A 17,704-nucleotide genomic window follows, 5' to 3' on the forward strand; every position below is an offset into this window, starting at 1 on the left:
GAAGAATATTGGGAGGCAGATGAAGAAAATTTCTGACCTTAACTGTGGTGATGCTAAACCAGAAAGAGCAGCCAGCCCTTAGCCCTCTAGGAGAGATGCAGGAAATCCGTGGAGAGGGTGGTGGAGATTTGGAGGCCATGGGGGAGAGACTGTCACGTGAGGAAAGGCGCAGGTCAGGAAGTTTCAGACTTAGGGATATGGTTTCCCAGTACAAAGAACCAGAAGAGCATTAAGAAAAAGGAATGCGGGTGTTTGGTGATGGGGGATGCAACACGGGTGATCAAGGAAAGGGGGGCTACCTGCACTCGGGTGCCTTCAGCACTCCAGGGACTGGCCAGGCACTGGAGAGGGGCCTCTCCCCTTGGTGGCAGGGAGGGGGCTGTGACAGCTGGGGGAGGCCGTGGTGCGCTGGGGGCCCCAAGGGTCCACGAAGGACCCAGGCTCGTCCCTGAGATAATGGCCTCTCTAATAAAATTTGGAATCAGATGCTCAGAACAAAAACGTAAGTTACAAATTTATATTTTGAACACAATAGAAGTTTAAATTGGCAATTAGACTAGTAAAAGTGGGTTTGGATATAACACACAGGGAAAGAGACTTGGAATGCTCCCTTCCAACTGCAATCACACAGGCCCCTGGGACCCTAAAAACAAATTGTGTGTGCTGCCTACTGAAAATGTTTGTATTGATATCTTCTTCATTTGTTTATTGAAGGAAGTATATGGATGGGCCATCTGAATAGAAGAATTCATGAAATGAAATTGAGAATACAAAGTGAGATGTATGGATCTCACCCTAACTGGGTATCTCTTCAGTCTGGGGACTTAGTTTTGTGGGATTAAACAATGGAAGGGGTAACAGGTTCTCTGTGGGTGATGGCTGGAATGGGAGTTGTCCACAGCTCTCGGAGTCTGTGCTCAGACCCTCAGCCCTGGATGTAGCCTTCACAGCCTGGTCAGGAGAGAAGCCCAAGGCTTCCTGGAAATCCGGTGACCGGGAGGAGACCTGACACTGGACCATTCTGGTGCTAGTAACTACAGTTTGGAATGGGGATGTTAAGTGATGGTTTTTGTTTTTTTTAAATCTTCACACAAGGACATGCTCACTGATTTCAGAGGGAAGGGAGGGAGAGAAAGAGGAAGAGAAACATCAATGTGAGAGAGAAACATTGATTGGCTGCCTTCCATATGTGCCCTAACAGGGGACTGAACCTGCAACCCAGGAATGTGCCCTGACCAGGAACTGAACCCACAACCTTTTGGTTTATGGATGATGCTCTACCCAACTGAGCCATACTGGCCTGGGCAGGAGATGCTCTTAACACCTGTCTAGAAAGAAGTTAAAAGACAAACGGATTGAGAGTGGAGGTACTGGCACTGAAATTTAGCAATGGTAATAAGCATGATCGAAAAAGAGAAGATGCAAGAGCAGGGCTAAGTGCAGATGACTCGTGGAGCCGGCTGAAAGGTCTGCGGCTGTAATTCTGCATCGTGTGTACAGGGACCCTTGTCCGGAGTGCAGGTTGCATTGGGACTCTCAGAGTCCATCCATGCTGAGGGGCTGGTGTTTCTCTTTTTCTACCCCCTATTCTGTTGGGTCTGGCTGACGCTGCAAATGGACCTCTTGGGTGTTAGTGCTCAGGATTGACAGTAACAAATCCCTGAAACATCTTCTTGGGTGCACTTTTCTTTGGGAGCCAGTCCCAGCTGTCCCAGACATGTGAGTGGGCAAGGAAAACGAGTGGCTAGAAGTCATGTGGAAGAATTCTGGATAAAAGGTATTGGTGGGATAGGATGGGCTCAAAATGTGTGGGGTAACTTTAGTGTGGGGAAGAGGACGGACTGGGAATTAAGGAGAACCACTGCAGTAAAAGAAATAGGGGACTGAATCACCAGTGTCAGGTCCCTGAGATACGGATGGAGGGGCCGAGGGGGCCCGTTGAGGGTTGCCATGCTCTGGGATTCAAGTTATAAATCCTAGAGGGTGGTAGGGAAACTTCTCCCCCTGGCTACTCCTGAATTCACTGCTAAGTGTTGCCAGTACCTCTTCTCACTAGGTGCATCTAAGTTATTCTCGACTTCTATAGTCACAGCTACCCTGGAAGGTAGGCATTAACACTTTCCTCTTTTAAAAGGTTTTTCTCTTCTAGCCTCAACTTTTAAAATATAACCTCATTCGATTCAAATAGGTTCTCATCCCAGTTTCATTGTATTCACTATATGTATCTGCAATTAAAAAATGAACACAGTAGAAACATTCACTTCCCTATGTGCCATCTTAGAAGTATGTTATTTAAGGAAACATTATTAGTATTTGCCTTTCCACACTGAGATAGTGTTTTCTAATCATCACTTGATTTCTTAATTTTATAGATAAAAGGTTACATTTAAGAATTCTTTAATAGATTATACATGCCTCTATTGTTAGACTCTGTTACCATGTACGTACTGTATATTTTATTCATCTGCATTCCAGCACAGGCATAAGATACACATTAACCAGGACATCTATTTCAGTAATTTGTTTGTTCTAATTGTCAGAAAAGGCAAGTTTAAGAGTCAGTCCCCTACTAAGTTCCAAGTCACTGGTTCGTTTCATAATCAAAATTAGTTTTGTTTCTCAAACATTCCAGCTAAGCATCTAGATAAAATGCAAGCATACTGGCCAATCCCTGCATCAGTATCCGTTCTCCTATAACACAACCAAAACCTTTTCATATTTTTCAGCAATTCTAATATTAAATATACTCACCACTAGCAAGAGTAAAACTATTATTACTCTAAGACATACTACCTAATAATAAAAAAACAAACACCTATGATTGTTATGAACTCAGTACTCTGTTTTAAAAAACTGATAGGATGTCACGAATAAACAAATATGGTTTCCTTTTATGCAGCAAAGGGTCCTGGTATTGATGTTCTACTTCATGGTCCGCATGGACAATTCGCTACTCTGAACACCTACTCAGTTTTAACTTTGTCATTTGCCTTATCTACTTCAATACTTCCTCTGTCCTCCTAATATCCATTCTGTTTTCTCTGTCCTCTCTATTCTCCTTAAACGAAAACCCAAACAAACCTATAGATATGAACCAAACATCATTTAACTTTGTGGTTTTTCTGCTTTGCCACATTATGGTTTCTGATTTCCAGCTCAATATTCACTCCAGGAAACAGTTTTCTCTTGCTAAGTGTAACTTGTGTAGCCATTTAGATATGACATCAAAATTCACCTTTTCTTACCCTCTCATTTCTTTATTCTCACATCCTGTTCAAATAGTCACATTGCTACAAAAAAAAGCACAATTTATGTCTGTAGTAACATGACTTTTCTTAGAAAAACAAATAAGTTAGCAAAGGTTCCAATATCAGTATGGCAAACAAACAAACAAATGAACAAAAAACGAACAAAAAACATTATTTAAGGAAATCCCACACCATAAGGGGCTGTGCTGTTCCGCAACCTTGAATCGCAAGGATTTCTCACACTGACAGTAGAAGTAGGGGATTGGATTACGTAACAGTTTTCCATCGCAAACACCAATATCCGGGTCCACTCCTGCCATGCAAAGGCAGCCAGAAAACATGCGAAAGCTATGCCAACCCAGGAGCGGGCCACAGTGGACATGGTCACACGCAAGTGGCACCATGGGAACAGGGCGACTGACACTCGTACACAGTTTCTCATTGTCATTAAACGTCCGCTTGAGATTGAAATCCACTCACTGTTGTAGCCACTGCTGCCGCTAGCCTCTGCCGGCGCCGAGTGGTGCTGAACTGCCCCTTCACAGATGGCCCTTCCTGACAGTGAATGAGAGAAGAGGAGGGAGGAAAAAACACGGGATGAGGCAGAGAGAGGACAGGATATGGGAGGGCGAAAGATCATCAGACAAGGGAGAGTGAGAGTTTTTAACTGTGGTTCACTTTTCCTAACTCTTGGCATTGAAAAGAGCGCTAAGGGGCATTCAGGCAGTGAGGAAAAAAAAGTTCATCCCTCTCACTGCAGAACACCCAAACACATCCACCTATTTGCTAAACAACACCCCCACCCAGAAAGGGATAGAAAGGTAAGAACTGATGAACAGTTTGGGATTTCTAGGTAAAATACATTTGCATACTGCTTTATTCATGCAGTGTCATGTTATAGGAAGTCAAAAGGCCCTCAATAAACGGAAGCAAATAAAAAAATGCATTGAGAAAAAAGTAATTAAATAAATAATATGCAAACATTAAAGTGAACAGGCTGTAATGGGGACTTCCTGATGGCCACGCACAATTTTTTTGTTTCTTGGTGAGAGAAAAAAAGTAAGGGAAAGGGGTAGCAGGAATATTTCACTCCCCTTTCATTCCGTTCCTATGAAGCTCTCCGGCATTCAACAGTAGGAATGGTGCTGGGGTTTTCAGGTTGAAGAATCTTCTAAGAGGATCCCCATAGCATAAGAAAAAAGTCCTACAAAAACCAGCTATGAAACCCGAGAGTGCAGGCTTCACTCAGTGATGTGCGCCTGTGCATAAGCCAGTGGAAGAATTCCTGAGCTCGCTTCCCTCCTCTTCTTGGTGTACAAGAATAAGAACAACGACATTTCCTTCTAGCCAGGCAACCCTGCGTCCGTTTGACAGATCCCGACTCTTCAAGGTAGTGAGCACTAATTTCAGTCCCAATGAACTGAGATGTGTGTAAGTCACCAAACAGTAGAGATCCAGAAAAAAAATAGCAAGGGTGCTTTAGTCTTTCTAGAACAACAGACAAATATTTTACATTCTTCTATCTCTAGTTCTCTTTATATTTGCCAAATTGCAATCACATTTCTCTTCCATCTTCTTAAATCTTCTGTGTATGTATATGATATGTTTATTATATACACACATACATACATTACCTGCTTTCCACCAAAAATTTTTCCTATATACAATCCCTGTATATTTAATGTTAAACAAGAGCTGATTTTGAGCCTACATTGTAATCTGAGCATCTGTGAGATCTAGGATAGCTACACATGAATCACATCAGGTCATTTATTGGCTACTCCATACTTCCTACTCTTCCTCATTCTCTCCAACAACTAGTGATGTAGTATTTAAATCATGCTACCAGCAACACAGGACATTAGCAGCTCTCTCCTCTACAGCAACCTTCCAAAATCATCCTGTTCTTGCCTTCCTCTGCTGCACTTAACACACAGCCCAACTGGTACTGTACAATGATCATATTGAGATTTTTATTAGAACCACAGAATTGGAAGTTTGGAAAACAAGAAGTCCTTTTTCTAAAAGGTAATCTCCACAGAGCCTCCTGGGACAAATGTTGCCTTCACTGAGTTACACAAGGGATTCCCGAGGCTAGCTTCCCACTGGTGTCTAGTGGCAGCACGGCCATAACCTTCCCGTTCAAATCAACAGCACAATCTAACCTGTGTAAGAATTAGCAATGGAACACCCAGTACAACATGTTCATCTTTACTTTCCCAGGGTCAACTTTTTAAATGATCTGTTTTATAATTATTTCAAAGCGAAAACTGCTACAGAAGGCTGAATGCAAAATTCAGTGAAAGCACCAATAACAACAGCAGTAACAGTAACCTCCAACACCACCACCACCACACAGTCTAGGTCCATTCACAAATGGCCGGTATACTGAAAATGACAAACAGCGGGGATGAAAAACGAGCCACTCACTACAAAGCCTCCCAAACCTGCTACAACAGTGAGCATCACAGAAAGTGGTTCAAGTAGTGAAATGATTATGGGCTCGAAACAAGTATGTGGCACCATGAGATGGAATTCCCATGGTCAAGAAACACTGAAAACAGGAATTGTGCCTGTAGGTAAAATACTGATGAGTAATGGCATTTGTACCGGCTATAGTTATTCCTGGCTGAGTGTGTGGTTCCTCAGCCTAAGGGATCCTGGGAGGCCTGCTGGTTTGGCTGAGCAGAAAAGGCCCAGGGATAGTACCACATTCCGCAGCATTCCCCCACCAAGCCTTGTGTTTTACCAGCCAGTCCCTGTGCAGCTGGGGTTTCTCTGGGAATGATTCATAACTTATTGCTTGCCCCAAGGCTATTTATTTCTACTTGGAGGTACAATTAAATCTCTTACTTTTGAAAGTTTAAATTTCCCTTAGAGTGTGGGTATGAGCTGATTGAGCTGATTTCAATCTCCCTCAAACATAATTAAACCAGAATCACAAGGGCCACTTTATTACTCTTTTGGTAAAAGAAAAACACAGCAAAACAGCATAAATAAAAACTTAAAACCTAATAAGCCACCCAAAAATGTTGTATGAGTATGGATGAAGAATATTTTCCTGCTTTTTAAATAATTTCTTCTGATGACTTAAAACATAAGCTTTCTGCACACTGAAAAAGCACAGGCTTGACTCTGTGGGTTATTCAGAGTTGCACTCTATTTCCTTCAGAAAAACTGAGCGATGTGGGGGCCATGGTGGCCTCGCGGCCACAGCGGCTGGCCAGGGACATTGCACGCAGGCTCCCTGCAAACCAGTCTATCCAGGACAATAGCTGAGTGGGAATCTGTTCAATGAGAAACCTTATAAAAACAAGATTGAAATAATATCTAATCTCAAGTGTATATATGTGTTCATATAATGCTAGCCTTTTCCAAAGATGTTTTTAATGTAATGGTTCTTTTTCCCAGTTATAATAACCATAGACACCATGCTTTAAAAAAAATAAAACAGTCACAAAAGTAGACAATCACATGCTCAAAACAAATGAAACTGCCAAAAGCCTTTTTAGGTAATTTTCTTGTGAAGTCATTTGGACATTTGTTTCTATAGCATTAATTTTCTGAATAGAGGGGAAAACTTGCAAAATCATACTGAACAAAGGAACACAAAAAATGTGTTCATAGAATGTGGAAATTCTAAGTAGACCATGGATTTTTAGTGCTTATGAAAACTTATTTTCAAATACATCAGATTAGCAAGCAAAGCAACAGTTTGTTATTTACACATTCAGAATTACTACACAAAAAAAGTTATCAATAAAGTCAGAGTTAAAGAAGAATTATTGTTATTTTTTCAGAAGACATTGAAGTATTCTGAAAAGCAGTTCCCTTTACCTTTGTATTAGAATATAAATTGATTTATAGTGCAATAAAAAGCAAAGCAAAGTCGTAAGTATAATTTTGATTGTGCAGGGCAAGAGCCCTTTAGAATAATACATAGCTAGGATTGGAGAAGTACAGAGTCTAGTTTAAAGGTCAAAAAAAAAATATGATTTATGATATAAGAGGTTTTAGGCATTTATCATATTTAGTATCATTGCAATAAAATAAAAAATAGGATCTTATTTAAAAATTTCAAATTACTCATTTCAAATAAATAACTTATTGAAAATAAATTTCAAGTAAATTTATCATGAGCCATTAAGACTTCAGTTCAGATTTTAAAAGTGATTGTTGATGGCTAAATAATATCTGTTTGCGTAGAATCATGAACTTTTAGAGTTCAAAGGAAATTCAAAGATCATTAAGTTAACTCCTTTACCCAGGAGCAAATAGAAGTGCAGAAAATTTCAGAGAAATACATGAAATGATACTGCCAGGAAATCACAGTGATTAGGCTACATCCTGGGTCTGTTAATTTCCAATCTATTACAGCTCTCACTCTTTTATTGACAGATGAAAATCTGGACAAAGCTGGCTCTTTTCAGGTGTAGTGTAGAAAAATGAGTGTTCAATACAACCCACTGGATCTTTAGTTGAGATTTTTAAGGTGACTTTTTGTTTACATCTATTTTAATGGTTCTAAGTCCATAACTGAGAATACTAATGCCACTTTGCAGCCATATTAAATAATTTTTACCTTTATTTTAATTTCTTTTTACTTAGATCAGAGTAAAAAGGACAGATTTCCCTCTATTTTAGATAATGTAACTCAGTCTGAAAAGCACTGGCTTTCAAGCAGTTAAGCTGCTGTAAACTTTTTCACTTCCATGAACTGATATATAGACTATAAAATAGGCAAAACTATGAATGAAAGAAAAGTAAAGTCTGTACCTGCAGTTGTATTTTTGTATCTTTGCTGACACTTTTTGTTCTCCATCTTCTTGTGACCCGCTTGTCTTTCTTTGAAATATCTACACAGTTAGCCTACATTACACAAATAGTTAAAAGCAACAAAGTATTAAGTTCACACAGACAACACAGGCACAAAGAGAGCAAGTTAGTCAAGACTTGTGGTTAGACACCTAAGCAAACCAGCCAGGAGAGAAAGGTGTTATCTGATGCACAGTGGGCATTAAAAGCAAAGACAAGAACTTAATCATATATTTTTCTGCTATACAAAATCTATAGGATTAGAGATCTTTAGCATTTTTTTTTTCCTACGTGAAAAGATGGTAACAATTCTGGGAGAATTTCAGTTATGTCTTCAAAGTTATTATTTCTAATGTAACACAAACATGGCAGATTGATTCAGATTTTTTTCTTCTAGTTTGTATTTAAAAGTAAAACATTTTGAATTATACATCTTAACTCAATGGCACTAAAATCCAAAAATATTAAGAATAACCCCACAATAGAAACTAATTTGTATTGTAGTTTTTCACCTTTAAATATTACCTTAAATATTCATAGCACAATCCAGTAAAAATTCTGAGTCAATACCTTAAGGTCCTTTTACCAGTAGCAGCAATGTGTTTACCTGCATGTCAGTAAAGTTAGGTGCTGACTGAGTTCTCTGAAGTATTTCCAAATTTTGCAGGAGCTTGCTAAGTTCCACGAGGTTTGACTGGCAGTGTGCAAGGTCTAGTAAAATCGGAAATAAAGTTATGTTAGAGCTGGGCAGGGAGTGGTGCTGGTGGTGAGCAAATGTAATTTGACGGCAAATGTAATTCGGCAGACCCATGTTTACATATAATGGTGACACTGGCAAATGAAAAAAATAAAAAAATCCCCAGACCCTTCTCTCGTTTAGAACCATTAAATGACACATTATTACAGGATGACTTCAAAGTGCACTCCTGCAAATTAACAGCTATTAGTGGGGAGAGCCATTAAAATCTTGGTCAGACTGTGTGTGCACATTTTCCTGCTCAGGTGGCCCTTGTCACGTACAAGCACACACACGGGAGCTTCAGCAGTTGTGCGGTTTCACCGTTGAGAACCTGTCCACCTGCTCCTAAGGTAGCTTACGAGGTGGCTCCTTGGAATTTGGGTGCAGTCAAAGTCACGTTCAGAAAAATAAGATGGAATGCAGAGTCAGATGAATATATTTTTCTATCATTTAGCTCACTAACAACGTGGCAATGCATGATTTCTTCAAAATCTAGTAGAGATGTTATACTAAACAAAACCGAAGTTTCTCAAAGTGTGTTCCCCGGCCCTGAAAGATCAGCATTGCTTGGGCCTGGCCTGAAACTCATTCTGTTTGAACTGCGCAGGATGAAAAAAAATGACCTTTTATTTTAAACTTTTTGTTACATTTAAATAATTTTTTAAAAAAGAGATGCATATTACAATATCACAGAAAATTGACCTTTAAGTGTGTGAGGTTAAACACAGTCAGGAATATTGAGTTATTAGTATTCAGTCAATTAGTAAACAATCAAAACACGGCTCCCAGTTACACGATGACTTTTGTATGTGTGCTATTTATGAAGAGATGCAATGGAAAAATTATAAATCTGAAAAATTATAAAATGGTTGTTCTTATTCTTGTGAGAGTGGGTGAAAATTTCACTTCTATTATTTTGGTTCCTCATTCAATCTCAAAGATCTGAATTGTTACAATTATGGTAGAGGCAGCAAAATATTGCTGTTAAATATGGTTAAAGATTAGCTGGGTCAAATAACAGGCAGTTGTGTTTGGTGGAATTTTTTGTTACTATCCTTTATAGAGGACTGCGGATCCTCTTCACGCAGAGCAATTTATTGGAGGCCAAGCCACACCTCGGTCCCTCCTCTCAGCGGCACCTGCCTCGGATGGAGCCCAGGTGGGTTGTGCAAGAGCTGCTGTTGTTCCTCCAGGGAATCCGTGGCCATCCAAGGCCTAAATTCCTTCAGAGAAGGAATCGCCCCATGGGGGTGGGGAGAAGAGGAAGAGAATACTGCGAAGGCCAGGGCCCTTCCACAGCTCCCCACCCCCCCACTCCCGTTTCAGGGAGGCAGCACCCTTGTCTGCCCCTTCTCCTTCCCTTTGTAGAAAACAAGGTAAAGTGGCTCTGAAGGGTAAGAAATACAGAAGACGAAAGGGAAAGAATGAGGGAGAAAAGTAGTGAAAAGAAGGAAGGGAGGGGTCAGAGGGGAAAGCAGAAAGAAGATGGTTATGAGGGACCTACATTTGACTTGCCTTTTAAATAACAAAATTACATCATTAGCAAGCTGCTGGTGGAAGACTATCCAATACTGCCCACAGACTGAGCCTTCTATCCAGTAAATTTTGCATTCATACTTCTTAATAATGGTGATTGCTCTACACAAATGGTGTGTAAGTTGCACAGAAATCTAGACTTGGGCTTAAAACCCTTTCTGACAGAATGGAAAGAGAACTTTGTAATGAGCTCAGTCCAAGGCAAAAGACTTAAAACTTTGGGAGTCGGAAGTCAGTTGATTCAAGAGACACTGATTTACCTTACAGTTTTTGGTTTCAGTTTCCTCACCTGCTAAGTGGTGATAGTAATATTTACTTTTCCTACTTCCCTGACTTAGAGTAGCAACAGAGATGGTAGACGAGAAAATTCTATGGAAACCAGAAATGATCTGTAAGGAGATTGATCACATTAAGTTTAATCGTGCCACTAGGACCTTAACTTCGAAGAAGCTGCACCGCCCGCAGCACCCCCATCATTTAAGATACAGAAGGAACGGAGTCCTTGGCAGGATTTCACTGCTTGCTTAAGTGTCTGGCTGCCTATTAAGATATTAAAGATTTGTCCAAGAAAATAAAAATACCTTAAAAAAATTCTTGAGAATTTCATTAAATTGAGATTAAATCTAAATTTAGACTCCGGGAAAAATGTAAAACTTATGCCAAGGAAAGACTACTAAGATTGTTTATAATAGTGAAAAATTAAGAACTTAAATCTCTAAGCAGTTTATTTTCTCATTGTGCCCTACCTTGTTCTACAAAGAAACACGTCATAAGACTTGCGGAATGGTTACATAAATTAAGGTATATCCAACATTATCCATTTGTTATTCTATTTTGGTACCACTGATTGGGGAGACACTGTGTACCCCACAAAGTCCTAAGCACAGGAAATGCAGCAGTCAAGAAGATTCATGGATTTTACATTCTCAAAAAAGAATGTACACAATAAACAATCTCTATGTTGAACTATTATGTACCATCTTTAACAAAGGCATATACTGGTACATAAAGATAGCATATAGAATATTAATGTGACATTTTGCTTCTATGGGAAATAATGCTCTCTAAGAGCCAAGCGATTCCCTCACATACTAGAGATTTGGATTGTTACAAGTCCAGATTTCCGAATAGCTTGTCATTTTGAGTGTTGCAACTATAGGTCAAATGTGTTATGGGTTCAGGAAGATGTTACAGGATAAACTTCTGAAATGTAACCGCCCTCCATGTTGGGGATTCTGTGAAATGATCCATACAGACCAAAAAGAAAGTGCTGGGGTGGCTTAGGAGGGGGCGGTTCCTGTGGTCTGAAGTCATCAGAGCAGACTTCAGACAGTGGAATCTTTCAGGATTTTACAAAATGTGTGGAGGATCAATGAAAAGAATTCAACGAAATACAAAAGTGGAGAAGGGCCGAGGGGGCACTGCAGGGCGGGAAGAACAGCCCATGTAAACGCACAGATGCGTGCATATGCAAGTCTGTTCAAGTAGCAAGTACGTTAAGCTGGGCCAACGTTGAAAGGGTAGGTAGGGTCAGAAAACTGAAAGCTGAGTATTAAATGCTGGGCTACGTACTTTGGACTCAGGCCCCAGAGTCCATGGAGAACCACTTGAAGGGAGTTTTGCATAAAAGCTATTTTAAGGAGTATCAGTCATGAGGGAACATTACGTTGTGGGCAAAGAGTCGGCTTCAGGGTTAGTCAAACACAGGTTGGCTGGAGTCCCACCCCCCCACCAGGGCAGCTGTGTGTCTTGGGCAAACTTCTGAACTTCCATGCATTTCACTGTCCTCATAGGCAAAATGAGGATGGTCGCAATACCTACATATCTCATGGCTGAGTGCAATGGAATAATGCCTGCTAAGTGCCGCACAGAGCTGCAAACTTGTTCAAGAACAGTCATTTCCCACGAGCCTCTGAGAGAGATGGAGCAGCAGTGCAAGAGACGGAGGGCTTGAGTTCCAGTCAAGGGGCTGTGTGACCACCCAGAGACTAGACGAATGTGGGCCTGAGCTAGGAACGCAGAAATGGAATTTGAAACGAAGTGCAGAGGAAGGGGAAAGGAAGGGGGGATGCTTTCAAAGAGATAACAGCACTCAGTCTCAGCTGAATGAATGGATGGGAGGGTCAGAGATGACACTAGGGTTTCAGGGGCAGTTATGACAGCAGCACTGACAGAAACGGGATAGATCAGGAATTGGGACCATTTTCAGGGCAGAGACAGAGTTTGGTTTCTGACAGGCTGAGAAGAGGCAGGACAGAGCATGTGCACAGAAATGGTCAACAGCCAGGGAGACAATGGGAACACAGCAATGGCTGATACAGAGGGCTGAGATTTAAAGATTTTCAGCCCTTTTGAGAAGACTATGGTGCAGTGATTAAGAGCTTACACCCTGGAGTCAGGCTGCCTGAGGCTGATTCCCACCCCCAACTGTTACTAGCTGTGTGAACTTGGTGTGCATAGTGAGCTAACTTCTCTGCCTAAGTGTGCTCATTGGTACCCTGGAGCTGAGAGGATTAAATGAGTTAATGCATCTGAAACACCTAGAACAGTGTCTGTCACAGAGGAAGTCCCCAGTAACTGTCACCAGCCACCACCACCACGGCCACCACTGTCATCATCAAAATAGAGACTTCATGTGAAATTATGAGCATACCAGTCATCTTCAAAGCACAGAGCATAATTACCACAATTATCACAACTGGCCTGGGTTAGCCTCCCAGCTATTCCAAGTCCTTGGTGTGTAATCCAGACCAGCTACTTAACCTCTCTGAGCTTCAGATTCCCTGTGGATAACAACCCTCGCTGGCTACTACTGTGAAAATTTACAGAAACCACATATAGGGGTGGGCAAAGTAGGCTATTAATAACAATAAACAATATAATAACTAATAAATAATAACACAAGAATAAACTCTGTTTTGCATACTCACACCTGTAAGCCAACTTTTGCCCATCCTTGTACGCAAAGTGCTCAGCTCGGTGCTGGGCCCATGATGAGCACCCAACGAGCATAGTTACTATTGCTGAAATAGAAAGCAGATGACTGAACCTTGACTTCCCACAACTAAGGCTGGCCAGACAAGAAGCCTAATGAAGTAGGGAGGGGCAGTCAGAGAAAAAGAGAATTTCATGAGGCTGCAGGGAGGAGGCTCCTTAGAGAGGGTCCTGCAGGGCAGGTTGGAGAATGAGGTCTGAGAACCCAGCAGAAATCAGAGGGCCTCCTGCTACCAAGAATGTTTCTTCCAGAGCAAAAAAGGGCAAAAGTCAAATTAGGAGAGCTAACAAAGAGTCCGTGGGCAGACAGCAGGAGGGACTGGGGTGGGATAAACCGAGGCTGCTCCCGAGAGACGAGGAAGTCGTCACTGCACTAAATCCTGAAGGAGAACAGACAGATGCACAGGGCAGAGGACACAGGTAGAGCAGTCAGGATGGGGCGAAGGAGGCTCACCCAGAGACTGGGGAGAGGGCACAGGGGATGGGCCTCGGCGTGCCATGAAGCGGCACACGGGGAGACAAGTGCATCCTCCCACCAATCAGGGGCTTCTTGACATCAAGGCCAATGTCTATGCGTTTAGGACAGAACAGACTTCATCCCAGGGGATGGTTTCAATTTCTTCAGCAACGTAGGTGGTCAGGTTAAATGCCACAAGCCTAGCAAGGCTTCAGAAATTAGAGGAGAGGCGGAAACGTCTAGAACTGCTGCTGAGGAGACCCTGCAGGGTTCCAGGAAAGTGAGATTCGGCTTCTTTCCCCGACCCGAAGCTAACAGCGTCAGAGTGACGCCTGCGCGCTTTGTGGACATATTCAAGTAAAAGCCTTTTAATGGAGAGTCAGCTGGACATGCTTTATGAATATAACACCCCTCTCAAAATCTCATTCTCACATAAACAGTAAATTTGGGATATTTAGAGGGTAACAAAAATGCTACAGACGTTGAGTTCACACGTGCACAGCGGAAAAAAAAAAAAAAAAAAGAAAGCACCACTTTTTTTTTGGTTGGGTGCCCAACACAGATTGCCAAGTTTCAATTTTTCTGAGGACTTCAAAAAAAAAAGTAGCATCTACTCTATCTACTCTCACCATAATTTTATAAAAGGGAAAACTTAATATCAAAGAAGTTCGGCCCAACATTATCTCTAAATAATTTTGAAAACTAAATCAATTTAGCTTTACTGCGTGTTTTCCATGTGATCCTTGTTTTTCTCATTTCTGAAGGTCAAACAAACACTGTATTGTAGAATAGAAATGGTCTGTGGATCCAGTCTGGACTTATGTGCTCAGGCTAATTAAAGGAAGGAGAAAGTTTCTGGAGACTAAGAGGCTTAGAGACGACAGAGTGAGGGAATCGTGTATTAGTTCAGAATATTTAGTAACTGCTCCACAGTGGAACACCTCTAACAGGTAACTGTGGGTATAAGACACAACACAGTTTTGCCATTTATTGGAAGCAATGCAATGCAATGCACAGGTGAGGTGGAGCGATGGGGCAGAGAGTCAAGGGCAGAGAGTCAGATGGGGCAAGGAGTGAGGGTAGAGGGTGCTCCTGAAGCAGCACTTCTCCCGGGGCCCAGGGAGAGGGGAGGCTCAGGAAGCCAGAGGGAGCAGGTAATGAGATGAGGTGAGAAGGCTGAAGTGGGGGGATGTCAGGGTAAGGATGAAACCAGATTCAGCAGTTGTGAGGGTGCAGAACTGGCAGGTTTCAGGGGAAGAAGAAGGATCTGGTGCACAAAAATAAAGTAAAGGTCGAGGCAGTCAAGGAGGTTGGGGAGTGAGAGGTGCAGCGCCCACAATTCACCTCCTTTGTTTCTGTTTCTTGGCTTATTCTGATAGCTCACACCACACAAGAACTAACCTTCTGCACACCTGTCCATTTCCTCCGAGTCCTGTAACCAGGCGGCCACTTTCCTCTGGCCGGTCGTGCAGGTGGCGGGGAGGCTGCTGCTGCTTGGTAAAGGGGACTGCCACGGACAGCTGTTGGGTTGCATCTGCAATAAACAAAAAGAAATGCAGTTAAGCAGGAACAGCATATTTAAGTGACTTAAAAATACTCGTATACTCTATGTGATGAGTATTTTTAAAGCAAAATTTAAAAAGGAAGAAAGGGCACAATCAAAATATGGAAGAAGCCTCTTCGCTAAATGTATGCGCTCAGCAAGGCCAAAATTCGTAACACTAACAACACTTTCATTAAGTTGCTACTGCCATTACATAACAAAGGGGACCACATTCAAGCATGTTATGTCTCATATGCATGAGGACCTGCCAACCCAAATTCCCAATACTTTTAAATCACTCAGGAAGTTGTGGTTGAATACAGTGTCCTACTGTGGGCTCAACTCTGTACCCTCACCATTTTGGTAGCCACCTGTGATTCCTAAATATTCTACATTACCCACCAGCAAGTAATCTTGCAAATGCTTTGAATGCATATTGAAAATTAGAGTTTATAAAAAGGCAGTCTTGGCAATTTACTATTTAAAACTGATAGAATTTCCTTTGAAGACATTTTACAGGAAATAAGGTTGTATGAACTATACAGATACTAAAGTGAATACAGTAAATGCTCAGTTAAAAAAAAAGAGCAGAAACTTATTTTCCCAAAAAGCTAAAACAACTTTAAAACTCTGTATTTGACTTTAATATTCAATTACAACTGGTTGTGTCACTTCTAAATCATTATGAAGTGAATGAAGCACATACTCAGCAAAGACAGACTTATTTATTATCCACACAGGGCTACAAACCAATTAACATTCAGGAGTCTCATAATGTGATACTTAGAATGCAAGCAAAGTGATAAAAAGCTCTTCTCAGACTTTACTGCATTTTGATAAATGCATTGGGGGTTTTTCACTGAGCTGGATCTTAGAGTATGTCACTTGTAACTAGAGCAATAGATCCTCCATGAACATCAGAAGTGAAGAGCTTTCTTATTCAAAGGCAAACAGTGGGGAAGACCTGCTTTTAGCTCTCCATTCCAGATATCACCCAAGTTATTTAATAACTAACAAAAGGGATGAAAATAATATAACTTTTATCACGTCTCTGTCCCAAAGATGCAGGCAGGAGCTGGAGCCATTAAAGGATTAAAAATTTGTATTTTTAAAATATCTACCTGGGATACATTTCTTGTTCAATTTGGACTAACGCTGGGATTCATTCTACTCTGTGGTGAGAAGGCAGGAGGAAGGCAGGAGGCCCAGAGAAACCTGGGGACTATCTTGAGCATCTGGTGTTGGGTCATTCAGTAAGTGCCTTATTCCCTGACCTTCTAATCTCCTGGTTCATTCCCCTTCATTTCAGAACTAGCTGGTATCAGAGTTAACACAATACACTTGTTCCTAGGACTATCAAACACTCCTTGGCAAGGATACACCAGAAAGGTTTGAGAGCCTTATGATGTGCAACTCATGGGATTTAGCAAAAATTACTTGAGTAATTTCCATTGAAATGGAAAAACTGAATATAGTAGTATTTCATTTAATCTGATTTGATTAGTCTTGCAATTACTCCATGAGGCTTTTCAGTGCTTTGCAAGTAAAACTTTTATACATCTAAAACATATATCCTTATGTAAGAAAAAAGAGAAAAAAGGGAATTTTCACTTGAACCCAACTCCTGTGGCAGCCAGTGATTCACAGACACCTCCCAACATCGGGTGCCAAGGGCGAAGCTGGAAAACTCCTGGGCAGGGCAGTGTGGTTGTGGCTCAGAAAACTGAGTTATTGAATCAAAGGCAGAAACAGCTGTCTCCCTGCCTGTGGTCTTAACCTTCATTTTTAATAGGCAACATGTCTAGTTTTTCAGCAACATAGAAAATGAACTCTTAATATAGTCCTAAGAACCTCAGCCTCCCCTAATCTGGTACCCAGTACTGTATAATGGACAGGGCACTGATTTTGGAAACAGAGAGATGAGGATTCAGATCATAGCTCAGCTGTTTAATGGCTATGTAACTTCTGGAAAAATCTTTACTGTCTCTGAGCTTTACCTACACTAAAGATTAGAGATGAATAAAGGCCAAGTACTTAACACAACGTGTGACCGGTGGGTTACTCAGATGGGCTACTGCTTCTGCTGTTGGCACATCTCTAGCGCACTTGCATGAACTTTGAGGAAATTCATTGGTCTCTCCAGGGATCATGTATACATAACACATCAAGGCAAAAACGCACATTTCATTTTCAAAACTTTGCAGTCTTCTTACCACCCAGGAAGACACTGATTTCTAGGTGCCAATTAACCAAATGTTTACCCTACTTCTTAATAGTCTTCAAAAGCAGTGTAAAATTAGGATGCGGTCCATTCAAAGAAAGGAAATGCAGCTGTTAATTCTCTTGGTGATCCACATACCCATCAAATCCAC

The 17,704-nt window shown here is 41.3% G+C and overlaps 1 protein-coding gene across 9 annotated transcripts in view; it reads right to left on the bottom strand.

Moving 5' to 3' along the window:
- OSBPL6 (oxysterol binding protein like 6) overlaps positions 1-17,704 on the bottom strand; it is a 201,482-nt gene that overhangs the window by 37,660 nt on the left and 146,118 nt on the right. For 6 of the 9 annotated variants that reach the window (XM_028509688.2, XM_036023244.1, XM_036023249.1 and 3 more), the window contains 4 exons: positions 15,191-15,323; positions 8,671-8,774; positions 8,025-8,117; positions 3,729-3,803 (listed from right to left, as the gene is read on the bottom strand). In XM_028509688.2, coding sequence (XP_028365489.1) covers positions 3,729-3,803; positions 8,025-8,117; positions 8,671-8,774; positions 15,191-15,323 — 405 coding nt within the window. The remainder of the gene's footprint in view (positions 1-3,728; positions 3,804-8,024; positions 8,118-8,670; positions 8,775-15,190; positions 15,324-17,704) is intronic. The other 3 variants (XM_036023245.1, XM_036023248.1, XM_028509686.2) reach the window with 3 other exon arrangements.

This window comes from Phyllostomus discolor, chromosome 4, assembly GCF_004126475.2.
Source record: "Phyllostomus discolor isolate MPI-MPIP mPhyDis1 chromosome 4, mPhyDis1.pri.v3, whole genome shotgun sequence".
NCBI classification, from domain to species: domain Eukaryota; kingdom Metazoa; phylum Chordata; class Mammalia; order Chiroptera; family Phyllostomidae; genus Phyllostomus; species Phyllostomus discolor.